The sequence below is a fragment of the Thermobia domestica genome, chromosome 15, assembly GCF_964235325.1.
Source record: "Thermobia domestica chromosome 15, izTheDome1.hap1.1, whole genome shotgun sequence".
NCBI lineage: Eukaryota > Metazoa > Arthropoda > Insecta > Zygentoma > Lepismatidae > Thermobia > Thermobia domestica.
The window spans coordinates 152,866,162-152,893,750 of NC_137468.1; the positions used below are offsets into that span (position 1 = coordinate 152,866,162).

At 36.1% G+C, this 27,589-nt stretch overlaps 1 protein-coding gene across 4 annotated transcripts in view; it reads right to left on the reverse strand.

Annotated features, from left to right (window-relative positions):
* Positions 1–27,589, reverse strand: part of LOC145671301 (proteasome subunit beta type-7-like) — a 45,834-nt gene that overhangs the window by 6,772 nt on the left and 11,473 nt on the right. Inside the window, exons 1-3 of one of the 4 annotated variants that reach the window (XM_081740270.1) lie at positions 25,326–25,471; positions 19,346–19,525; positions 8,413–8,569 (exon numbers count right to left, since the gene is read on the reverse strand). In XM_081740270.1, the coding sequence (XP_081596396.1) occupies positions 8,413–8,569; positions 19,346–19,512 (324 nt within the window). In that variant the 5' untranslated portion in view covers positions 19,513–19,525; positions 25,326–25,471. Of the gene's footprint in view, positions 1–8,412; positions 8,570–19,345; positions 19,526–25,146; positions 25,299–25,325; positions 25,472–27,589 lie in introns of those variants that run through there. The other 3 variants (XM_081740269.1, XM_081740271.1, XM_081740272.1) reach the window with 3 other exon arrangements.

Below are 27,589 nucleotides of genomic sequence, written 5' to 3' on the forward strand. Positions count from 1 at the left end.
GGGACCAGCAAAGGACGGACGAGAGAGGTTCTATTGTAATTACAAATAGTCAGATCTTTTAAAACTATATATCTATAGAAAAGGAAATGAAAGATCGATCAAATATTGAATAAAACAAAATTAATAATCACTAAGGTTATTACTAAAATATAAAAGAGAGAACCTGGAAAACCCAGGGAATGACGAACAGAAATATATAACGAAGACAATAACTTCAAAATATTAGCTGTAATAATAGTACAAACTAGGTAAAGGCATGTTTTTGGTTTGATGATTGGTCAACCGTCGCTGTTTTTATAACTTAAGAAGAATGAAAATTCAACCTTTTAGACGGAAATAAAAAAAATCTACTATCATTATCTTCCAACTTATACGATATATGTATGTTATGTTTAATTAATTATTGAAATGTTAAAAACGAAACTTTTGTATATGAGTGTACAATTAAGAACATTTCATCAGTGTTATACGAAAAAAAATAACGTTAGACGTCATAAGACAAACAACTTTTAAAGAAAAACCCACAACGAAAATAAGTTACAAGGACTGCTTAAGTACAAGTTGTTTGTCACATACTCACTCTCTCAGACTAGTATAAAAGCTTAAAATTTTAGAACCATTTATCTTTATTCTCAATCTTCATCATACTTTTGTCTTCGCTACTCCGTCATCTTGCGACTTACAATTGGACTTTGAAGCTTCGACGATGATGGTCAACATCGAGCTGAGAGAGAGACCTCCTAACGTTAAGAGTAAGTTCTTTACCTTTTGAATAATTCAAGTCTCTTTGAAGAAGTAATTTCTTCAGGCAGTCTCCTGCTATGGCCTCAAGTATAACAGCTCTTAAAGCTAAGAATTTATCATTTATTAATGAATACTATTGTAATGTTTTGCAGACCCTTTGAGCTCATTTTAATACTTAATGTTTGATAATATTACGTCTGCACATTTGTAATAATGATTTAGATATCCTTGTAATAAACATATATATTGAATTCCTTTCTTTAATATACTACCAAAATATTGTTTAGCTGTTAACTTGAGTAATAAGATACTAACCACTATACGCATCTAAATTTCATAATCAATAATATATAGACAAATACTTATAAATTAAACATGGCTTTCCCTAGCGAACAATAGAGACTAATCATTCAAAAGGCGTATTAGCATTTGCTATGCCGATAATAAGAGGCCTACATTATGAAAATACTTCTTCATGAGAATTGAAATACTACATGTATACATATCTCTGCATGTCTTAATGGTTTCTAGCTTACATTTCTATTTTGGGCTTTAAAAAACTTAGTGCAAGAAATATTTACAAAATGGCTCGTAGACAGCACAACAATAATACATCGTCCAGTGCTCCTTCTGTTACTTTCCCTACGTTTATTGATACCTTTTCAAATTCTGACGGTCAAGACGCGGAAACATTCATACAGAATTTTGAAAGATTTTCCTTATTACATAAATTGAATGAAGACACCCAGAAACAGGTCTTCAAACTTTCGTTGACACAGTTTCCAGCGCTTTGGCTTAATAGAAATGAACAGTATTTAAGTTTGTCGTGGTCCGCATTGAAGGACAAATTCTTGGAACAGTTTTCTCCCTCCTCCTCTTCCCTCGAGGCTACACTCTTATTTCAGAAACGACAACAAAACAAAGATGAGAAGCTCCTTCCGTTTCTATATGAGAAGTATGATCTGTCTCAGCGCATTTCTCCCCCCATGCCTTTCAAATCGTTTTTGCTGCAAACGATCATATCCCTTCAACCACGTTTTGTACCGCTATTTGCTCAACATCAATTTGATAACTTTTCGCAATTAATAGCAAAAGCGCAGATAATAGAAAATTCTGATGCATTGTTAAGATATAGAACTGAGCAGGAAAACAAACATGTAAAATTCCATGATTCTGCTACCTCCACTCTCTCCCCTTCTCTTTCGTCCGAAGAACAGTTAAGCAAGATTTCAAAACAGCTCGAGGCGTTACAAGTAAGTTTAGCTATGCGAGATGAAGCAGCACAGGTTATTGCCACTGTTTCAAAACAACAACCTGAAGAAAATAAGCAAAGTCAGTATCAAAAGAAATCTAGACGTGCTTCCCCTCACAGGTATAATAATAAACAAAACGGTGAAACTAGACAAGCTTCTTCTCAAGGTAATAATAAGAAGAAAAATAGGTTTTCAAATGGCAAGCAAAACTCTAAACGATTTTATCAACAGTATTATGCTGTTCCCCCCTTTCCGTATCACATGCCACCATTTGGGCAGCCTTATGGCTCTCTCTATCCCCACAACGCTTTTCCAGCTTTAGAATATACACCAATGCCAAAAAACGGGGATAAATAGGGGCTGGGCACCCTGCATCCTTTTGGTTTCCAACCCCGCAATTAAATCAAACTATACCAATATATTCACCTCAGAATTTTAGACCGAATAATTTCTTGCATGGAAATTCAAAATTAAATCCGGAAGCTCCATCCTTTATACCATCTGCAAAGAGTGCAAACACTCTTCAAGTTAAGCATTCATTTGACTTGCCGTTCAAGTCGAATTCCAGTCAAGGGTTTCATGATAACATTTCACCATCTTAACTGACAATTTAGCATTAGTAGCTGTTAAGAAAACCACAAATCTTACTGCACAAATGGTCCGATGGTTAAGCTATATTCAAATCTTTGATTTTACTATTAGGCACATCAAATCAAAACAAAATTCTCTTTGTGATTATCTCTCCAGACATCCTTTGGAATTATCTCCGGAAGAATATGAAGAGATAGAACCGGAAGAACACCCGTATGCTTTTTTGGTTTTAGATAGCAACACCGACATAGCGGAATTACAACGTTTAGATCCCAAATTTTCTAAGATATACAGGGTGTTACAAAATCAAGACACTAATCATCCCAAGTATGCATTTTGGTCCAAACAATATGTCATACAAAATCATAAGTTATATAGGATAATTTATACACCAGCAGGAAACAAATTACGCTTATGCATTCCCGATTCATTGAAGGACACAGTCTTTCAAGAGTTTCACTCAGACACCCATCCTGGCTTTCATAAAATCAAATTTCTCATTAAAGATAGATACTATATTCCTAACCTTCAAAATTGGCTAAGGACAAAGATAAATGGATGCATAGAATGCAATAAGTTTAAACGTAATTATCGCTCAAATGAAATTCATATACAAACCCATCCCCCGTCGGCACTTTTTGATACTTGGTTTGTAGACGCCATAGGCAAGCTACCAACTTCTAATGGTTATAATTATATTTACGTTGCAACAGAAGCAGTAACCTCCTTTGTGGTAGCACAACCTGTCAAAGATATGACCACGGATACATTCCTACAATTTATTTATGACAATATCATTTTGCGTTATGGCACACCAAAAGTTATACATATGGATAAGGCTCCCAACCACACTGCTATCAAAGTACAAGAATTTTTCAAATCCCTTAATATTCAAGCCAAATATGCATTACCAGCGTCACATCGCTCAATAGGCTCTGTTGAAGCAACCATTTCAAAAATTCAATCGGCTATTCGCTTTCTTTCAAAATTAAATCATTCCTCCTGGTCCCAATACGTAACACAAGCAGTAAGCGTCTGTAATAATACGCCACTGACACAATCAGGTACAGCTCCATTTACGTTACTTTATGGGCAACAATTTAGGTTTCCAATAGACAATATCTTACAAATTCCTTCACAGAAAATGGATCAAGATAATAGATTGTTGCAAATAGATGAACTTAGATCCTTGGTCCAATTTCATAGGAATAGAGTATTTCAACAGTTGAAATCGAAAGCGCAAACTAAGCCCAGAGATTATCCGTTAGGTAGTCAGGTGATGGTAAGGAAACTATACACGAAAAAGGGTGAATCGCCATCAATGTCTGAGTTATATACTGGCCCACATACAGTTAAAGCCAAATCATATCACAATAATGAATATATCATTGACATCAATGGCACATTACAGCCCGTAGCAATAGATCGTTTAAAGATCTACATCCCAGACACATCACCAGATCCTGCCTTTCAGGCCAAATATCGTAAATATATGACTACCAATGCTCCAAAATAATATCATATCTATATATTAGAGATATTTCTCATTTACTACGAATAGTTCTTATATATATATACAAAGTAATTGCTTTCTTTATCATAGAAATGTTTTACATTTCCTTCAGGTAGAGATGAGAGAATTAAAATGAATAAATAAATAAATATATAATATTTGCTTTCATATTTAGCATAATTTCTTTATATTTAGTGTATACTTATTAGAATATGTATTATATTTGTATATAGGTAATATATATATCTGTAAATAGATAGCTATAAATGCCTAAATTTTAATATTATTTACTTTGGATTAAGTTAATATATGTCACCCACCCACCAATATTTTCCCTTCCCCTATACATTCTGTCAATAAATACCACCCGAATATAGAGATAGTACTCATTCCCTCTGCGTCTGATTCTCACTCGCTAAGACTCAGGCAACAGAGTTTGATTGACAAGTTTATGGGTGTTAAGTTGAAAACGAATTTCGCTCAAGGATTTATACAATATTCTTGACACAAAGAATTTTGAAAGGTATTACTTTCTTTCTTACAATATTTCAGTGCTTATTTCGGAACACAATAATAGTGTTCAAATCTCTTACAAATTTCCAAAATTTACTTAAATATTAAAAGTTTCAACAGCCCATAATTCCGATTGTCAGAATTTCTTTCTAACCGACAAAATAAGTTTTCAAATCAGTCATAAGTCACTTAAATTCTGTTACTTCTATATTTCGACTTAAAAAAAATATTTCCTGTTCTCTACATACTTATATCAAAATCTCTTTAAGAAGTGTATGTAGTTTATTATTTCAAGCCAGCCACTATGGGATATGTTGAATATATGTATATGTGTAATAAAACACAAACCCATTTCCCATTATCCCATTAAATTCGCGTTTCTTCCCACCCTATATACCATTTCCTTCCCGTTTATGTATATAATTTGATATCAGATATTAATCTCTCTCTCATCTCTCCTCATCCTACACGGCACCACGCCATCATGTCGTCACCAGCGGCATTCAGCTGACTTCAGCCTCCTGGATGATCTCGTCTCCAGAGATCACAGATGTCTTCATCACATGGACATTCAGTCAAGTTTAACCGCAGACAGCAGTCAACACAGCATTCCTGATTCTTCAATTGTCATCAGCAGCATCCCATGCAGTCAACGTTCCAGCCTCCAACAGGTGTTTCCAGTGGTTCTCCAGCAGATGCCTCATCGAAGTGGACTCAGCCTGGACACGAACCAGTCACCTCCAGTGATCCAGTCCCACCTGATGGACCCCAGTTCAATTCTCACCCCACCCCATGTGTTTTAGTCATTACATTCACTACAAGAAGCCACAAACTATCGTCTTCGACTATCGTTTGTGTTACATCTTGTATTCATCTTCGCTCTCCAGCATCACTGTTTTGGTTACTAGTGCCCAACACAGACTTCCAGATAACCAGCGGCAGTATTGACATCTTCAGACATCAGTTCGCAGCCAGGGTTTCCGTCATCCGACATGATGTTCAGTGCAGTCATCCCACGAAGAGCTGGCCTCTCAACAAGGATGCTCCCTGTTACGTCGCCCCTGCCTGATACGCAGTCAGCGTGATTCTATGGAGTCGCGACCATGAGAATCAGCACGCTCCTGTCCAATGGTTTCGTCTCACCAGATGCTCCATTTCTCAAGTCATCGCTCATCGCAGTTCATCATCCAAGGAAGACGTTCCTTCTCCTTTGACCCACTTGCTGTATCTACACTGTCAAGGTTAACTTTCTCTATGACAATGAACTTGGTTTCATGACACATTAAACCACCACGGTACTATGTTTACAAACACTTGTGTAGTGATTCACAAAAGTGAAAGTGATACAAACTCCACCCAATATCAGTGTCTCTGTTTCAAGTTACAATAACTATATACAGTAAACACTCGCTACTTCGTACTATTTATTGAAATATTAAAAATTTTCATTGCTCTCTTTTAAAATTTGATGACTCTGCATTCAAATAAGAGAACAATCTTAGCAGAAGAGGCTATGTTATGTTTAATTAATTATTGAAATGTTAAAAACAAAACTTTTGTATATGAGTGTACAATTAAGAACATTTCATCAGTGTTATACGAAAAAAAATAACGTTAGACGTCATAAGACAAACAACTTTTAAAGAAAAACCCACAACGAAAATAAGTTACAAGGACTGCTTACGTACAAGTTGTTTGTCACATACTCACTCTCTCAGACTAGTATAAAAGCTTAAAATTTTAGAACCATTTATCTTTATTCTCAATCTTCATCATACTTTTGTCTTCGCTACTCCGTCATCTTGCGACTTACAATTGGACTTTGAAGCTTCGACGATGATGGTCAACATCGAGCTGAGAGAGAGACCTCCTAACGTTAAGAGTAAGTTCTTTACCTTTTGAATAATTCAAGTCTCTTTGAAGAAGTAATTTCTTCAGGCAGTCTCCTGCTATGGCCTCAAGTATAACAGCTCTTAAAGCTAAGAATTTATCATTTATTAATGAATACTATTGTAATGTTTTGCAGACCCTTTGAGCTCATTTTAATACTTAATGTTTGATAATATTACGTCTGCACATTTGTAATAATGATTTAGATATCCTTGTAATAAACATATATATTGAATTCCTTTCTTTAATATACTACCAAAATATTGTTTAGCTGTTAACTTGAGTAATAAGATACTAACCACTATACGCATCTAAATTTCATAATCAATAATATATAGACAAATACTTATAAATTAAACATGTATGTGGCACTGCTGTAAATTCAGAATGTAATGTAGCATTTATCTTCGCACTATAGGTTGCAATACAACCAGCTGTCACTTAGAATCCTGCGTGATGCTTTAGAATTTATATCATTGCAATCTCTAACTGTGGCACTCATTCCACCAATATTTGGTTTGTTAATAGTCTACTTCCAAATATTAACGAGAATTTCCTAATTGTGCTTGATAACGCAGCTTATCATTACGCTCAAACAAATAAACCACCAAATACGAACTGCAAAAACAAGTACATGATAAGGTGACTTGAAAGAAATAATGTTCCTGGAGAATCACCAGATATAAAAAAGCCGAATTAGTGGCATTAATAAAAGAATCTATGAGCTAAGACAGCCATAATATGAAATCGATGCAATTGCTGAGGCTCACGGGCATACTCTTCCGACTTCCACCATATCATTTGCAATTTTCATCCAGTTGCGTTAGTTTGGGCTCAAGTTAAGGCTTATGGGCTGAACATAATAAAACATTTCCTGCAGGGAACTTGAAAAATTTAGTAATAGAGGCTATCTAGAATTGTCCCCTAATAATTGGAAAAACATCGTTGAAGACAAGTGGAAAATTATGAAGCATGCTTGGGAAGTTAAAGATGTCTTCGAACAAACTGTAGAAGATTTAATCATAACATTGAGTGATGGTGACGATACCAGCGACGACCGCGACGATGAAGAAGAAACTGAGGCTGTTAACCCTGACGAATTATTTCAAGATTGTGGAGTTCAACCTATCCACTCCACAATGAATACATGTAGGCAGCGAAGGTAAGTGAATTTACTCAATTACTTTGTTATGTTTAATTCTGGCTATCTTTATTTTGTTTTCTTACACGGAAAGTTTAAAAAAATCCATGAAAATTCAGCATTTATTAAGCAACTCATTTCGATTGTATTTGGTTGCCTCTTCTGTTTATTCTTAGTGTGTGCGGTTCATCCCACGACAAATTAGCAACATTGTTTGTCCACGTGCAAAACTATCAGAGCCAGAGACGTAGCGGCCGTACTAAACTTCGTCGATTGCTTCTACTTTAAATGCATTTACATAAAAAGATGTGATCAAAGAAATGAAAACCAATAGTCATCCTCAAATACTTACTACTACTGAAGGGCTTCTGCCTTCTTCGTGTTCTGTACAGGAGTTGACAATTTGAGATCCAGTAAATAGCACAGAACATACCGTTTTAAGTCATTGAATACTAATCATGGTTTGTAAAAATTTTCTATTCCGTGAAGAAGGAGCAGAGGTACTATTACACATTACTTACATGTACAAAAATAGCTGAATTGGCAGCGAAATATGCAAATAAGCGAAATTCATAAAATTTCTTCAGGATATATCTAGATCCTAACTTTAAAAGTCGAATTCTAAAACGAGTCAGAAAAGCGAGGCAAACATTGGTCTTGTGTGGCAATATGTTTTATGTCATGAATGGCATTATTTACTGAACTCAAACCATTATAAAAAATCATTTAAGAGCGAGTTGGACTAAACCGTTTACTATAGTACTAACCTGCTTATTCAGTGCTTTTATTACACCTAGTGATCGTTTAGCAGTTATCGGCACCCGGTGAAGTCTTCCTCCACTGTTGAGTCTGTCAAGCTCCAGTTGAGATGAGATTATGGACGTGATCTTTTGGACATCTCCAGCAAGGCCAGATCCACATGAACTGCAAACAAGTGAATTCAAAGTGTTAGTTCATTGAATAATTATAAAAACGGAAATCTCACTAGATGTCATGTGTTTGAAATATAAGCACACAACCAATGAGCCATTATAAATAAGTATAAGATCGTATGTGTATGTTAAACAGTATAATAAATAAAGCTTAAACGTAAGATTAAGCATTATTACGGTAATACAGACCTAATACAATGCAATGATATGGACTATACTAACTTAGCATTATTTAGGAAAGAATTGCAACTAGTGATCAAACAAGAGCCTTAGTCTTACAGTTATGGTCCTAATGTTGCATGGAAGACCGAGATCAAGATGAAAACCAGGGATTCCGATGCAAGATCCAATCCAAGACCATGACTGCAAGACCAAGACTATACTTACAAGACTCGCACAAGACCAAGACCAACCTGCAATAGTCTTACACATGTATTACTTGAATATTTTTTTACGTGAAAAGGAAAGGAAAAAATCATTAACCTTTTGTGAAATGCAGAGTGATCAAGTTAGAAAATCTTCATTTCAATATGTAAACTAAAGGAGTAAGTTTTTATCTTTAGTTAATTTATATTATTTGCATATCAATATTTATTTTTCTTTATTATTATTATTATTATTATTATTATTATTATTATTATTATTATTATTATTATTATTATTATTATTATTATTATTATTATTATTATTATTATATCATTATCTAAAGCTCCGTTGTATATCATTGCTGTTATCCAAGAATGTGTTATATACATATTCTTATATATATGTATATAAGAGTTCTCAAGTATATAAGAGTTAATCAAGAGTTCTGTCAAAGCATAAGTCAGCTATAATTATGACTATGGATTGCGTTACATATTGAAATTAATCAAAGAAAAGTATAGCTAAGATATTGAAATTTCTATGATATGGAATATGCTTGTCATCAAGAAGAAGTACAGGCAGAGATTCTTTTTCTTCGAACTAAAGTTGGAGGAAGTCATGAGTATATGCTTTGCTGTACTTTCATCTAGTTTCTGGTGAGCAAATTCTAATGGCTGTAGAGATATTTGAGGTGGCCGGACTTTCTGGGTCCAATGATGAGCTCTATCACTGCTATTCCATTCGCAGAGGAAGCGTGGATACTTAGTGTAACCTGCCTGTTGTCCTAGAATAATAGAAATGGTATACGGACAAAATCTCGCGGCCGAAACATCGCCGCCCAAAATCTCGCCGGCCAAAACCTCGCGGGACAAAATCTCGCCGGGCCAAAACCTCGCCGCCCAAAACCTCGCGTGGCCAAAACTTCGCCGCCCAAAACCTCGCAGGACAAAATCTCGCCGGGCCAAAACCTCGCCGCCCAAAATCTCGCCGGGACAAAACCTCGCCGCGAATGAAACTTTTCTTTAAAATTTTCCCAATGTGTTTCCTAATATGCAATTTCACATTACAAATAATAATAATAATAATAATAATATACAAAACATCGTGTGCGTGGGCTTTCTCGGGTTATTCCCGTTTCCTCCCACTTTCTTTATTCGATCATTTCCTTCATCCTGGTCATCTACGTCTCCTTTAACCTATAGGACATAATGAAGGGACGTCGTAAAAACTCATATATTATTTCATACTTTCATAAATATTAGTCTATTAGATTTTTGTTAAAATTTTAAGTTTTTGGATGTTCCAAAGTTCACGAAACTAACCTCGTTAGTTGTCATTACTTTCCTTATGCAGACTTTCTTTCTCTATAACCAGTTTAAAAACATCCTGTCGCCCTACCTTCACATTGAAATCCTCTAATACAGAAATAGAATTTTCATATGGTATCGCGGGACTTGGTCAAATACCCGTGATACTTCTTCTGAAACAGCGTCTTCTATACCGTCATCCTTATCATCTGTTGGAACATCTATATTTTGGTCAGGCGAGATTTTGGGTATGGCGATATTTTGGGGCGCGAGGTTTTGGCCCGGCGAGATTTTGTCCCGCGAGGTTTTGGCCCCGCGAGATTTTGTCCCGCGAGGTTTTGGCCAGGCGGGGTTTTGGCCTGGCGAGATTTTGTCCCGCGAGGGTTTGGGCGGCGAGGTTTTGGCCAGGCGAGGTTTCGGCCTGGCGAGATTTTGGGCCGCGAGGTTTTGGGAGGCGAGGTTTTGGTCCGCGAGGTTGTCGCCGCGAGGTTTTGTACCCAAACCAATAGAAATAACTTTTAAATCACCGCATGTTCATTATGCTTAAGTTTTGTGAGGATTACAGATAGATTTTCACAACTTTCTTTTAGAAACACAGAGTGAGGAACTGGAACTGATTCCGTATCTACTGCTATTATGTAACAACACTGCTTTAATTCTTATTTTCGAAGAGTCGATCAACAGTCCCCATCAATCTGGCGACATTGCAATAATATACTATGCTTTCTTCTTCACGAAAGTAAAGGATGAAATCTCTTTCCCTTTTTCTAAACCAAGAAAAAGAAGTATTTGGTTCCGAAAGATGCTTTCTCTTCAGTCGAGAACCCAGTAGTTATGTGCATTTTTTTTTTTTTTTTTTTGTAAGACCCAAATCTAACTAAATCATTAAGTTTTGCCTGCGAAAATAGCTTAGGCTCACTGTTTCCTGCAATTGCTTCGAACTTGTCTGTATCCTGATCATTATCTTCCTCAGAACTTCAGTTGGTATCCCCTGATGTTTCTGGGCGGGTTGAAATAGGTATTTCTGAGCAATGCAAAACCAGCTGAAGGTAGATTTGAATAAACAATGTGCTTCTTATTTGTCTTGTTGAATCCATGTATGCTGCAGGAGTAAAAATAACAATCATTGGTATGATTTCTGGGTTCTCTTCAGATCATAGGCACACCAAAACGAAAAGGTTATTTTGAGCCCTTCCACCACTTTCGAAGCTCTTCTACACATGGATAACACACTTCCTGGGGAGCCCAGGATTTATCTTGGTCACCTAATTATACACCAAAATAAGCGAAGTACACTTTTTTGACAAAGTGAGTTATGTTCTGCTGATACTTCTTCATTACAGATTCTCCACAAATGTAACAAAACGAATCTGGTGATTTCCGAGGATCCCTTGGATCTATTTCGACCACTTCACTAACACTATGGAAAGTTTATAGCACACACCAAACAATGTTTACATTGAAAACCAAGTCAATTCACCTCTGGCGTAGGTATACTTACAAATAAATTACCTGAGAATCTCATAATGAGAAATTGCGTTTTTTGTCATTAAAATTGCACAAAATTTAATTTAATAAAGAGAAGTGCCTGAATTTTGCTTAACAAAAGTAAAATTTAATTAGTAGGAAGTATATTTGATTCCTATACGTTTGTCTTATAAATTTCGGACAATATTATCATTAGTGTTCCTGATATCTAGCGAGAACCTATTTAATGTGCTCTCTACACAGCGTTCACAGAAAGTGTCAAAGAGTACAGCAAGATGTGCGTTTGTGAAAAAACCTTACGTGATAAAGCTTTTTCGATTGTTCCATTGAAATCAGCACTCATTCTCAAGCTTAGATAGCAAGGAAGGCGATGAACTTTTGTAATTCTATGAAGTAAGTTATTCGAACATGAATGGAGTATATCTGGAAGTAGCAGAAAAGGAGTAAACCATGCAGCTACCAGCTTCTGCAAACTACCATTTTATTTGCTGTACATGCGAAGCGATTAGTAGCGAAATCTGCTCCAATTGGCTTGTTAAAACCAAATCTTGAAGAGCAGTGGCTTCAGATCGAGAAGCAGCAGGACAACCCCTCTATTTGTTTAGACCTTGTGGTGAAAGGGTTAACTCTGTGTTAATTACTTTGCGATATCTGAAGTGTTAAAGCAATATTAATAGGACCTTAGAATTTCATAATATTAACCGAACTATCGGTCATATAAACAATTAGTGTGGAGTTAACTTTCAGCAGATTGTTCAGTGTTCATATCATTTGTTGTGATGAACATAGTGATTGTGAAACTTTATTTACAAGAATGGGGAAAGTAAATAGTTACAAGCAGTGCATCTAAGGTGGTTGTAAAAAATATATATTTATTGAGTATAACTGCCGACTTGTGATACACAGTACCTATATGCAACAACTGACATAACGTCCAAACCGTGTTTCACAAGCAAGTCCAGAATTACTTAATTGTACTTAATTGTACTATACTTTAGCCCAACGTTTCTCAACTTTTTTTGTTTGTTTGTTGGTTTTGGGGCACACCAAAGTACGTTTCAAACTTTCGCGAAACTCTTGCATATAATTATTATCCTAGATGCAAAGAAAAGCATACAATTCATTTTTTATTATGGAACAACTATGAGATACAAATCTCAGAAGCAAATTACGTAATACTCTTGAATAAAAACATATTAACATAAAAGAAAGTTCTGAGTCTTAAGCAGGAATATGTGAAATATTACCATCTGAAATATAAGAAAACATCAAATTTAAAACTAGTGAGATAGTTGTCCCTGGCAGCTTTTGCAAAGCATATCTATGCGTGAACGAACTCTTGAAAATCATTCACCGGTATTCAAGATGGTCATCGCAGTCAACGACAAGTCACAACAACAGTGGGTGATATTCTGATGAAACTTGAAGAACAGAGCTGGATGGTTACAAAAAGAAAAAAGATAAAATAAACTTGATGTTTGATTGCCAGATGATATTACTCGAAAGTATTTACTCCATCAAATTTTCATTTGCGAATATTTACTGAAACATAATGAACTCGAGCCACTTCTGAAGCTGCTGATCACGAGTGATAAGTGAATAATCTACGACAACAAAGTGCAAGAGACATCGTAGTCAAAGCGAAAAGAAGCTTCACAATTTGTGACAAAGTCCGCATCGACTATCAGGAAGGTTATACTATGCATTTGGTGAGATTGAAAGAGCATTGTGATTATGAGCTGCTGCCGCCTGGCAGAACAATAGATTTGTATTTCTATTACCGATAACCAACGCCAGTGCACATACCGATTCAAATGAAACGACGGGAACTAATCAAAAGAAAGGGTGTTGTATACCACGCTGACAACAACAGACCGCATACATCCAAAGTTTGAATAGTGGAATATGCTCGAGTCACAAGAAAGTGGTAGAGGAAAGAGGAAATACTTTGTATAGATATACAGTATATATATATATATATATATATATATATATATATATATATATATATATATATATATATATATATATATATATACTGTATATTAACTATATATAAAACTACATGAGGTAATATAAATTATTGAGCACTTCCTGTAAGGCTACAATGGTTAAATTTGGCATGATTCTAGCTTTTCGGGACTAACCGACAGAAAAATTGCCAGAACGAAAGCGACTGAACCATTTTTGGCTGATGCTTCTGAAACCGTAACTTGTCCATAAACAGCACAAATTTCTTTAAAGGTTAACGCAGAATTTTTGCCTTGACTGCTATAGGAATTCCAACACTTTTTGTACATCTACTATTAACTTTAAGTGTCAGCTATCGAATGTCGTTAGGAATGACTCCCTGCCACACATATACCCTTAGATTTGGGACACTAATGCTATTTCGTGCGCAAAAGGCTCAATACCTTTTAGACTACCTAATATTTTCTTAGAAAATGCTCTCAGTTTAGCATCTCCTACTTTCTATCCTGCAACTTAATTAGGGGTAAAAATTTTCTAGGAAATTGTCATACTAATACTTGTATACCATTCATTTTCTAGGATACCATTGCTTGTTGGTACCTGACTATTTCGAGACGAGTTCAAATGTTACGATATTAAATTTGCAGTATCCTATATCTTAGAAGACGTACTCAAATTAGATCCACTAGGTACCTTTTATCCAAAATTGTGGCTCCCCATGGCCTTCTGATTATATTGAGTTGAATCCGAAAATTTGATACGTCGTGCTTTCTGGTTAGATCTACTTTAGAAAGAAAATCCAGGCTGGTCTACTGCCTAGCGCGCGGATTTTTGGTGTATGTACTCTCGGGTAAGATCCTCGATGGGAATGCAATGGTATTTGAACGGATTACGGTGGATCGGATTCCACCTTAAATTGTATTTTTATATGTCACATAACATCAGTGTTGAATTGAAACTTCAAACAATTTATTATTAACTTCAGAAACGAAGTCAATCATTGCGATATTAATTGTGTGATTTCTTACGTTAGATGTAGCACTCATTTCCGGCTATTGTGTTTCCTGTAATAGAATTTTCTAATAAATTATTACCTCCCTGTGTTGGTTTCTGGTTATTTCAATGAAAGATACCGACATAAGACCACATGTTTAGAAAAAAAAGTTGTCTGAGTCATAGCGAGTGCTTCTTGTGATACGTAATATAAAATGACATTACTTAATATCAGGTTGTCGAAATAGTATTGAACCATTGAAGGTCAAAGTTGATAATACATTTGTTAAGATTTGGAATTAATATTATGAAACCACATACGCACCATTTTGGTCTATGACCTTCTGCAATTATTCCGGCAACATCATAATGTTGTCGATATAGAATATTTGTGGTTTCTGGTTAAAAAAAAATGTGATATGTGGTTTTCACAGTCTTCTTTTGAAAATTACTTTACAAAATTCAGGAAATTCTAGATAAGCCGAAAAATATGATAATCGGACAGTGTTAGGTCAGGAATATGCAGTGGATGTATTAAAATTTTCCAGCAAAGTTCTCTCAATTTCTGATGTATCGTTAAATATGCACGCGCAGTGGCGTAAGAAGAACAGGTGAGGCTTGTGGACAATGAAGATGGTGGGCCCGTAGCTTGAAAAGTACAACCAATCTTAGTGGTATCAGGACTCAGTTTTAAGGGCTGTATTTAACAAATAAAGATTTAGAAAAAATACTATAATAATAGAATATTTCTGTTAAATAATTATTGAACTCGACTTGCTTATTTAGTATACATAGTTTTATTTCTCTCTTTGTTAGATAATAGCTAAAAAAAAAACTAGAGATACTCGAACCTTAAGGAATTGACATCCTTCTTAATAAAATTTACATTTTTGAGAAAAACACACAATAGTTGATGATTACGTTAATTTTCCATCACTTGATCCAACAGGCAGGAGTACGTTTGGAGAACATGAAAAATATATCATAAGACGTGAAAGAGTTTGAGAAAACACAAGACGTTAGTCACTAACGAACTCCATGTCTTGTATGTTCTTTTCTTCATTCTTCAAGATTACTCCTACTCTCTCCTGCGTTCTGCTATGTATGTTTACACAGTGGGAATTAAAATGAACACTTACGGACTTTCACAGCCGCAAAGTTGTCAACTGACTTTCCTTTATCCAACTGTTTAGTAGACTCATATTTTATTGAAATAATGGCCAAGTTATCAAGTCTTTCCTGAGACATAATAGCCCACAAAAAGGACTTGATTATTTTTAACTTTCAAAATGATCTTTCAGCAGAGGCAGCTGTCACAGGTAACGTCAGGAACAAGACGTACGCAGCAGCAACCTCTGGTAAAGAGCTTACCATTCTAGATGTTACAAGTAAATCAAACACTTTACTTGCAGTAGTTAAATTTTGCAGACTTTCTTTAAATTCATTTCTAAAAGAGATTATATCATTCATCAAATCGTTACCTGTGTCTTATGTAAATTGTACACAAATTTTTGGCCGTATCTTTCAACTTTAATTCTGACATTTAAAACATATTTTTAGGAAACTAAAATTTGAACGACCTTGTCGCAAACTCAAATACTGTAAATCTGTTACAATTGTCCTATTGCAGTATCCACTATTTTTTTTAGAAAAAAAACAGTAACCCGAAATTTATCTTCAGCATAGGTTCATTGCAAGGCAATTCCTAAAAAAAAAAAAAAAAGTTCTTCTTGTCAAGATTTCTTTTGTCTTGAAATGTGGGGACACTCCCCAGCAATCAGCAAGAACTTTTGCTGTAGATAATACACTGTCGTTCCAGCTGTTTCGAAGTCGTACAAGGCTTTTTTTTTTTTTTTTGCATACTTAGCAAATACACTCCTATACTTAAATCTACTGAAATAAACTGTAGTTCTTTGGAAACCTTATTTAATGAGAAAGAATTCCCTCCCAAACCACCAACATAACTATGAATTCAAAACTTGCTAATTTGAAGCGCAGAGATTTGCTTGTAAGTGAGCATTAAGTATCATTTTGCTCAGAATTTGTAAAATATCTTTATAACGACTCCTCAAAGCCCTAAGAGCCTACTGTGAAGCCCATCGAGTTTTGCACAATCTTTTAAATGTAAGTTTTTAAAAACTATTTTCAGAACTGAAAGCTATTTCTGCCCAACGGGGAAACTGCTCCTGAAGAAATTATAAATTTCCTCTACAATATCAGAGCTACTACTCTGTTAACAACGTCACTAATCACGAGGTTAAGATTATGAGAAGCACAATGTACGTAAGGTACAGGAGAAGAGGTAACAAAATCTTTTAATCGCTTCTGTACACCAGTGTATGCCCCATTCTCTGTAACATTTTCCTCCAGAAGTTGGTCTCTTTACGGAATTGCAGTTCCTGTTGCTCGTCGATGAAGTTTCCTTTCTTCCACTAGTCAAATATTTCCAAGGATTATCGATTTGTCGATGGAAGACAGATGTCTCATGCCGACATGCCGATAGGTGTTTTCTCTCGCCCTTTACTCTGTTAATCCACTCCCACCAACGCATGTCAGGTGATGACCGATTACCAAAAAACTAACATACCTCGCAGTATGAAGCTTTCAGTCGATGAGAATATCACATCCACTTTCTGTGAATTTGTAGTTCATCTGCTGTTGCGCTGGAATAATGTTTAGTTAAGAAACCAGGACTATTCTGTTTCTGTACTTTAAATGAACCAGGGGGTTGGCATGGACCATGTTTAATTATGAGGTGTTTTAGTTCGTTGCTTGTAATTGTAGCTGGATAGTGATCTCTATCAGTTAGATATTTTGATATGAAACAAAACCAATTGGAATTCACTAGCGTCTCCAACACCCATCCTTGTATCTTCGTCACTTTTACTGCTGGCAGCACGACTTTCCTACCCTTTCGATGCAGCCAAATTTCTTCAGTTCCTTTATGTTGACTACACTCCCCATTTCACCTTCAATTTGATTAGCAAAATATGCAAGTCCTAGGATATTAGTATGTTGCTCATCATTGCTGACTACGTCTTTTTGGCCTTGATCATGTTCAGCTTCAGAGGTACCTCGTAGCTTGTGCAAGGGGAGAGAAAAACGTCGTCAATTTCGGTGTCTTTCTCGGTTTTCGGTGTTTCGGTTAATTTCTTCAACATATCAATAAGAAGATTAAATTCTGGAGAGTCAGTTCCCTCCTGACTCGTGAATGGATTTCCTGGCAAATATATGTATTGGAAATACTCCGCTATAGTACACCTACTTTAACAGTTTAATACTAGTTCCTCTCAATTATATTTCTTACCTCAGTACGTCACACTCTTTAATATGAAAATTGTATTGAAACAATATTTTTAAAATAATACAACTTTACTGTCTTCTATGAATAAACTCGCGCCGGCCGTAGTCTAATTCATTCCACATCAAAGCGTAAACTCAGTTGAAACACTTGTGAATATGAACACACTATAGGAAATCCAAGAGTAACATATATAATGTAGAAGATACAAGAAAAGTGCCGCTGTAACTACTTGGTCGTTGTTACTTATAAAGACCCATGGTTTGAATGACAGCCTACTGAAAATGATCTGCACAAATGTGGTCTGACTGTGAAACATAGTAGGTAGGTATAGGTTAGAAGCTATCTAGTCGTTTATTTTAATAGGAGTACCTGTCCACCAGGGGGCCCCTCATCATCTGGACGGGGTTCGGGTCCCGTGGCCTATGTTCACCCTGTCCATACAGAAGTTACGCCACTGTGCACGTGGCCTTTTCTACGACATGTACGACATGCAGCTACGACATCCTTTCAATTTGACCAGTTTCAGCCGTTTCTTTTGATTTGCTAGGTGCACTTGAGCTAATCACCGACAATACATCGTTTCTCCTGCAAGAAGAACCTCATGATATACAATGCTCCATCAAATGCATAGTACAGTAGACACCCGAGTACCAGGCCTAATGTGGCGAAGGTGCAGGCCGGATAACATAAAAGCCGGATAGGCTGCAGTTCTATGAATAGTCTCCTCCATAACCACTACAACGTTTTTCGTTTATCACTCATTTTCAAATCTTCACTGTAATACACTTAAAAACACCCCAAGAGATCAATTGAACACACTGACCGATAAAATTCTTGGTTTAGTCCTCGTGGTTGGTCTGAATTGATCTGTCATTCAAGTTGTCTCAATTGTATCTGTTATTATGTAATTTATAGGTGGTAGATTGTCATATCTCGATAACATTGCCATCTTGCAAATTCCGTAGCGGTATATTATTGGAAGATTTACATATTGCCGAGATTTACTGGTTGTATTGTTTAAGACAAAATGTTCCCGTGTGTCTTAATGTGATTTTCTCTACACCAAGACATTTTCTTTCTTTTCTGAAGGCTGAATTAATACATTGCGTATCTAGATTAAATTCCAAGACGCTGCCTGCGACAAAATAAATATACGAAATTCAGAATAACCAAACCTTACGTTATTTAAATAGTGCTGCTTGTGTCATAAAACTAATAGGGAATTATTGAATTCAATCAGATAAAATCTAAAGAAAGAAATAATGCTTTCGAGGCTGGTAGTAATTAAATTTTAGCTTAAAGTTCAATGTTATTTAGAGATATTTATCAGATTACTTACTATACATTTGGTGCCAAATAATAGAGTTTTTGAGCATATTTGTCTGTGATAGTAGTGGCCTGAGTTGATCTAGTATCAGAAGCAAGCACAATTCCATTCCTGAATTTTGTCCCAACAATAGTTGTGCCTGTTGTAGCTATTTTAGGCAAACAATACCCATTATCCATAAGATAATTATTCCTAGAAAAAAGAATATACCCACTTCAACATATAGATAATTAGAGATAGAATAAATAGTAGAATGAACAGTAGAGAATTTTGGTGTGAAACTCTGAGGTTACCATTTGAATTTTTTCTTTTTTCTCTGCTAGCCGAACACGACCAGCACCTGTCCAACTTGTACCGTCCTTCATATCGGGAAGCGCTTTAAGTGACAAGTAGAAACGGAAAACTGTGGTTGGGTTTGGATACATTTATTATATTTTATTGAACTGTATATTTTAGATTATCAAAATTTCAAGTCATGGAGAACCCTTTCATTCACCATAGTAGTGAGATACTTAGTGGGCATTATAGTAGTTAACCCTAATCGTAAACGAAGTAAAATGGAAGGGATGATGATGAGGTACGATGGTCGTCACATAAACAGGTTTGGTTGATGAAACAAATGCTTGTTATCTTCTGATTCGGGAGCAGCTACGGATCTGATGAAGACAATGGAAAGCCGTTTCAGAACAGTAGGACTACTGTGCAAATAATGGAATTATGCACAGTGTAACTGTATCGGTGATGAAGTCGTCGATGAGGATGAAGTCAGGACTCTCGGGGAAGAAAGTAGTAGTAAAGTGTGAAAAGAAGCGAGAGGAAAATGGGATAGATTTGAGTGTAGGGTCTAATGAGAGCGCACTGGTGATTGTATCGAATAGCAAGGGTTAATGGAAGGGAAAGCATTTAGAAATGTAGGGAAGATGTAACATTTTCAAGTGGTAAAGGATTAGCAGAAAGGGTGTGTGATTGTAGCGACTGAGAGTAGGGCTAGAAAGGCGAGTGGGGAAAGAGTCTCAGGGCGTGTCATTCCAGTATTTGGAATCGAGTAAAGAATGATTTGGCGGCAGAGATCCATGCAAGAAAGCTACAAGAAAAACGGATTGTAAAAATGATTTATATATAGTAAGGAGAGTGTGAACATCGAGGAACCAAAGTGGTACCGGTCAATCTACGCAGAAGGTTGAGTCTAATGTAATCTTTCGTACAGATGGTTTTTAGATGAGGTGACCATTTGAGGTGTCGGTGAAAAGTAATGCCAAGGTAAATCACTGTTTTCTCAGGTTATAATCGAGGATGAACGACAGTGATATTGAAATTAGCCGGATTCCGGTATGCTTTATGGTTTTCCGTGAGGAAGAAAGATGATTATTGACATTTTGTCGGCGTTGACCTTGAAGCGCCAGTGTCCACACCAGGAGAGAAAGACATCGATGGCTGTTTATAATGTACGGTTAATCTGCTGAATTGTGTTAGCAACAAAAGTCATATCGTCAGAGTTGAGTTGATTTTAGTTTAGCGTCCCGTTCAGCAGCGTAGCTATATGAGACGTCTACCTACTGATTAACGTGGAATCCGAACCACATGAGCTCCCACCGGAAATCGAACCCGGATCTCCGACGCCAAAGTCGTCATATCGTCAGAGTCATGTTGGGAGACAAGATGGAAAACCAGTCACATATTTTAAACAGAGAAAGAAAACGAGTGATGATCCTTAGGGGCGCCGAATGAAGAAAAATTAGGTACGATGTGTTGTTGATGGAAACAGCTGTTGGTGATAGGTAAGAAGGGGAAAAGTAAAGGGGACATACCAGATAGGAAGCTGGAAGAAAAAGTTTATGGACAAGGCCAGTATGCAGTTCTTTTTCTAAATCAAATAGGATTAAATGGGACGGTTTATAGGAATTAAAGTCATTTGTTATATGAATGGTAAGGCGAAAAAGTTGGTCATTCATGCCGAAGTGGGGTCGAAAGTTTGCTTGGTGAAGGGAGACGAGATTACGATCGGAGAGATGGAGATGGAAGCAGGAAATGAGGATGCGTTCAAGTACTTTACTGAAAACTATTTTGAGCTGTTTGAAGAAGCTGCATGACATGGCTGGTTAGGTATCAAGAACATTACCATGGTGGAGGGTTTGCAATAGAACTAAAGGAATCCGGCAAGCAATATAAACGTGTAGATGACAGCCAATAAGTAACGAAGTATGTATAGTGGTTCTTTGAGACGGTAATACGATATATGGTCGGAATCTAGTGCGGGGTTTCTCTTGCCAAGGAGACTGTGATAAATATTGTCGACGATACTGGGTGATGGGAATGCAGAATGTTGATGGAGGGTGTAATTAAAATGTAGTTGAAGTGCTGATGAAGAAAGTTGCAATGTGTTTGTAGGCTTGAGGTGCAAGGAAGGTCCTCGAGAGGGAGGCGTAAATATGCCTTGCGTTAGCTTTGTCAGAGTCATCATGAAGTGGCTGATCGGCATCGAGAAATGGATACGGAGTACTAGAGGCTCTGTGAGCGAGGCGGTAAAACCGCTTTCAGAATTTGGTGGTATGTGAAGTGTTACCAAGATACTGATCCACTGACGGCGTTTGTAGGCAACAATTTAATTATGAATTGCCCTTCGGTATTGCCGAAGGAGGCGGTTTGTTTCAAATTTACTAATACGAGCAAAGTATCGTGTGTTGCCGAGAGGAACCGTGGATAGGGTTGAGATATTGTGGAGAAAGAACTTATTGAAATGGATTAGCTGTTTTGAGGTATGTGTTATGCGGATACAATGTGAATAGCGCTTGGTTTAGAATCATAAGATTGATATATTGCATCTTCTGTTGCGGGAGGAGTGATACAGTTAGTACAGTTTGTAGAAATGGGTGGTAGCCATGCCAGTTTTTTTTTTTTTTTTTTTTTTATCATAACGTGGTACGGTGCAAACCGGTGATGGTGAAGCAGTGCAAGTCGGCTGTAGGGATAAAAGTGCGAGGATTGTAGGTGCATGATCATTACCAAATGGATCTAACACAATGATCTTATTCCGCGGGAGAAGACTTGGGGGAAGTAATGATTATATCGGGTGTTGTATTACTTTCAGTGTCAGTTTGGGTAGGTTATGAAAGAAGCCAGTAGTACAGGTATAAGTTAGTGAGGTAAGGTTAAAAATGTTTCTGTTGACGGGCAGTTCGACTATGAAAATTAATATAAGCTAAAACGATGTAAATATGAAAATGATCAGAGATAGGCGATATTGAATGAAGGGAAATGGTGTGAAGTGACTAGGTCGAATATAAATCGTAGCAACCGCGATAATAAGAGTTTTAGAATATAGCGTGGTGATCATATGTTCGTGCAGATTGTCCAGATAAGTAGAATGTTAATTATACAAACGGAGACACCTCTACATGCCCTTCCAACGGGTGGAGCATTATCATAGCAAAGAAGGTTATGACGTGAGATATGTGGGCGTAAGCAAAGTGCAAGATCTCATCTAATGCACCGTAATCCTTATGTTCTAAAGGGGCTACCCTTGTAGGCACTACGTCCATAGTAATCCCTGGACAAAAGACATGTATTCGTCTCTCTAACATTTTCTCTGTGTTGTAAAGTGCGTCTTATCTATTTTTTTCATCTTTACTATGATCTTTTCTGCTCTACCCACTCAACTATGATCTTTTCTGCTCTACCCACTTAACTGCTCTTCCGTATGACTATCTGAATATTCCCATCTCTCCAATGGCAACGACTTTCCAAAATTTATGTGGGTGCATATCAATGGCGGGGCGTGTTAGTATATATATGTTTTGAGGGAAGTATCGATGTTTGATTGATTTATTTTTAGTTAAAATCTTTTATTACCATTGTCATAAAGCCCTGTGTTGTGATAAAGTAAAATATACCGGTACTATAATGATAAGTTAGGGTAACATAGCTGACTTAAACACAAGAGAAACGGGTTCAAACCCGGGTCCAAACTAAAAATATTGTTTGTACGCAGCACCCACAAGATTATTTGTGTGGGTGCCGGAGCCCCGGAAAAGAAAAAGGGATAGACCTATCGTTCCATATGAAAAGGCTACCATATGCGGCGCGAGTGTAATGTTTTTGAGAAACTGCAAGAGAATTAAAACTAGAAGCTTGAGGTTTCAAGAGTTAGTTCCGTATTGAATATGATTGTGTCAAGTCAAGTGGTGTTGTGAGCAGTTTAGATTCAAGAACTTTGTACTTTTCTAACTTTTGAAAGCGTGGTCAAGACTAGGACCGTCACACTTAAGTTCTGGCCATCACTGTATCTTTATGTAATTATAGGTAATTTATCATAACAACACAAATAGTTTACAAAAAAACTATAAAGGAATCAGAGGATAGACGCTAAATTTTGATACTGTGATTTTGAAGAAGTTTAGTGAAATATGAATTAACCAACAAGGTGCTCTTTTAGTGTCCAGTTTATTCTTAGTACCAGCAAGATAAAGTATAAAACCGGTGGAAGAATTGAAACAGTAAAAACATATTCAGACTCTGTCGTTCATCCACATCTATCTTGTGACAATGTATATAATTATCATATCCAAAGAAAGTGAAATATTCTATAGCAAGTTTTTAGTGGAATATCCTCAAAATAAAACGTTCTTATACACAAAATTTATTCATATATATATATATATATATATATATATATATATATAATATAAAGATACAAATGCATATTTCAATTAGTAGCATTACAGTCATTCTCAGGCAAGAAGGACTTAAATTCAGCCTGAAAGCTACTAATACCAGAAGAAGGATACTTCTTCGTCAGGATAGAAAAACTATTCAGTATCTACAGTACCTGAATAAAAGAAGTGGAATAACGGACAGACTTCTCCAGAAGATCAAGAAGAGAATTATTAAAGAAATACCGATCCGATGTGATTTTAAAATATTAATCGTCAAAGAATTGTAAATTTCCAATAATTACTTCTAATGGCCCCATTGAATTTTATCTATGCTAAGTGACATATTTTCTTGTCACCCAGCGGAAAGCTTTTAGGGGGACAATAAGAGGGAAACTAGTGAAAGAATTATAATTTTTTTAACAAACATTTCTAATGATGCACTAGAAGTAAAGCAGTATGGTAAATATTGCCCGCCCCAGCGATTTTAGGTTGCAATGCTACTCCCCTGCCATCGCTTCCTATCTTCCGAGTTCGTGCGGACACATTTAGTAAAACTGGAAAGTCGTCAATGAAATGAACGTTCTTAAAGTCAAAAGAAGTGTAATTTATGCACAATATAATGTGTGTGTATAATCATCATTTTTATGCACCTTTATTGTCAATCTGTTCGTAAAAAGCATGAGATGATAAACTTCTAAATGCGCCAAGTAGAACACAACCTCTGGAGGCATCAGGAGAAATTCCTCAACACTCAAAATCAGGGATGCAAATAAGCAACAAAATTTTACTAACCCACATCCCACAATAGAAATCATTTACTTGCCTTCGGTATGCTATTAAATAATCGCCAGCACCGATGAACCACTCGTCCTGGGCGAGTGGTTATTTGCATCCCTGCTCTAAATGTACTTTGTTTATAGTTCCCCATGCTCTTAATCTACACAACAATGAGTGCCTAAAGAATAAAATCATTTAAGGAATACGCTAAAGTGAAACTTTTGCCAGAAGATATGCTAGTTAAATTGAAATAAATACAGTTCGCATTTGGAAACACACAAACCAACTTTTCAGGTATCATTGTTTCACCAATTATCATTTTTAAAGGAATATGTTTTCTACACTATTTAGAACATATGCACAATTGGATTCTAGTATAATTACCTAACATAGTTATCATAATTAAACATTATCACGTCTATATTGTTTCAGACGAAATACTACGAAACTACAAAGATTAAAAAAAAACTATAATAGCCTTCCCAAATTTTCCAAAGAATTATTTATCTTTTTCTTCTAGGCGCCAAAGCACGCTAGTCTTAGTTTATATAAATCAATTTCACCTGCTTTGTTTATATCATCTTAAATATGCTGTAAACCTGGACATTTGTATGTTTCTCTGCAGTGTTTCTTTCAGACCTGTTTTTGGGGGCAACTGCCTCCCGGAGCTCTGAGAGTGCTTCCCCCGGAGCAGATCAAAATAATACGTCTATAATAGGCCTATAATAATAAACAAAATAGTATCATCAGTGCCCCCGCGATTCTAAGTGTGTCACTCCCTGGGAACGTTGTTTCTGAAAGAAACACTGTTTTTCTGACACAAATCCACCTTACTGTCTTGGCATACTTCTGGGAATCCCTATGGGAAAAAAAAAAAACAAACTGTAAGCTGTTTAGAACTGTGAAAATGAGTATCCTAAGGGAAAAGGGAGGAGTTGAAAATGTACGTAAAGAAAGAAAAAGAAAAAAGAATATCTTAGGAGTCCCTGAAGATATGGACATGACAGTCAGTGTATACAATTCTTCATTAAAAATAACTGTAAGCTTACACATGTCCTAGCGTTTTCGAAAATTACCCTTCTAAGAGGAAATAGGGTCAATTTCAATAATGTTTTATTATGTTTATCCTTTATTCAAATTCACACTACCGTTGAACCATTTGAAATGAATTTGAAACGTACACTGAGTAGTTGGTATCTACCATGAGCTGAATGTTTACCATATTACTTGGAATAAAATGCGTTTTCAAAGAGGGGCAGACATCCTAAATTTATGCACAAAGTATATTATAGTATCCTAGGAACTCCTCAACGTAGGGAGATTAAACTCCCCATCAAAAGTAACTGAATATGTGTTCCAGAGTTTTCAAAAATTCCATTTTTAAGGTTGGATAGGGGAATCTCTGTAATATTTTTACTTCTCATTTTGTATTCATAAAATTACAAAAAAAAAAAAAAAAAAAAAAAAAAAACTATAAGGAACGATTGAACTCGTAAAACGCATTATTGAAGTATTTAGCACTTGGGTCGACTTACGCTTTTACCATTAGATTTGATTAAAATGTGTATCCTAAGGGAGTGAAATGCGCTTAAATTTCCCATAAATAATAATGGCTGCACTGTTTGAAATTAGGTTTTGAACATAATTGTAGCTACTTTTCTGTCTTTGTATTTCGATAAGTCCCTATCACTGCGAAATTAAAATACCGCTAATTTTACAGTAATTATACGATATCTTCAAATATATAAAAGATAATCAAAAATTGGATCAAGACCTCCCTAGACAATATTATTTTGCATGATGTATCGTTATCACGAGTCACCTAGTAGCTTTCCGTTTGCAATTATTTAGAAACGCGAAAATAAATGCTGATTTTCTAAATGGCTGGAAATCGAAAGCAGATAAATGAGTCATGATAACGGTATCTCACGCAAAATAATATTGTCTAGGGAGGTCTTGTTCCACTTTTCGATTATCTTTTATCTATTTGAAGATATCGTATAATTACTGTAAAATTAGCGGTACTTTAATTTCGCAGTGATGAGGCCTCTTAAGAGATATGTCTTTCAAGCATTTTCACAAACCTATTCTCCCCGTGTGAAGACTGCACAATGGACATTTTAGCTAGCACTCAATGAACTCATACAGAAATAGGAGTTAGTCACGCATTAACTTTTTTTAAACTTTTCTTTAGAATGGAACATTTTTTCACTGCAAACTAAGTTTAGTCACCATTAGAAATAGCTGCAGAAAAATTAAAAATTCTCATTATTATTTTGCTAAATATGTATACCAGGTAATTTGAAATTACACCCATTTGGTTGAGGTGAAATAGAGGATAGTAATATTAGCATGATTATATATTACTTAAAATAACACAATTACAAACTTCTATTTTATTAGTTACTTTATATTATACTAGGCGAGCAATAGCTGAGTATGTGTAGTAAGAAGCACTACTTAGTGCATTGAAACCTTACATTCTGTTAAGAGCTCTCAATGTTTACTACGTATGTTTATATGAGAGGATTTGTTTTCTGATCCACGAAAAAGTATAAACAACGGAGTCAGAATCTACAAGCGGATGAAGGCAAGGATAGGGCTAAAGCGTTAAAGAAGCAGGGAATGTTGGTGGTATCCTGTCCACCAGGGGCGTCATTTCAGACTTCGCTTGACGGGGGCAAGAGCACCACAGACATAAGATTTTTACGTTTTGTACTAGTATATCAGTAGACAATCGATTAAAGTATATGTATTCCTCAAACTCTTGGGGGGGGGGCAATTGCCCCCTCCTGCCCTCCCTAAATGACGCCCCTGCTGTCCACAT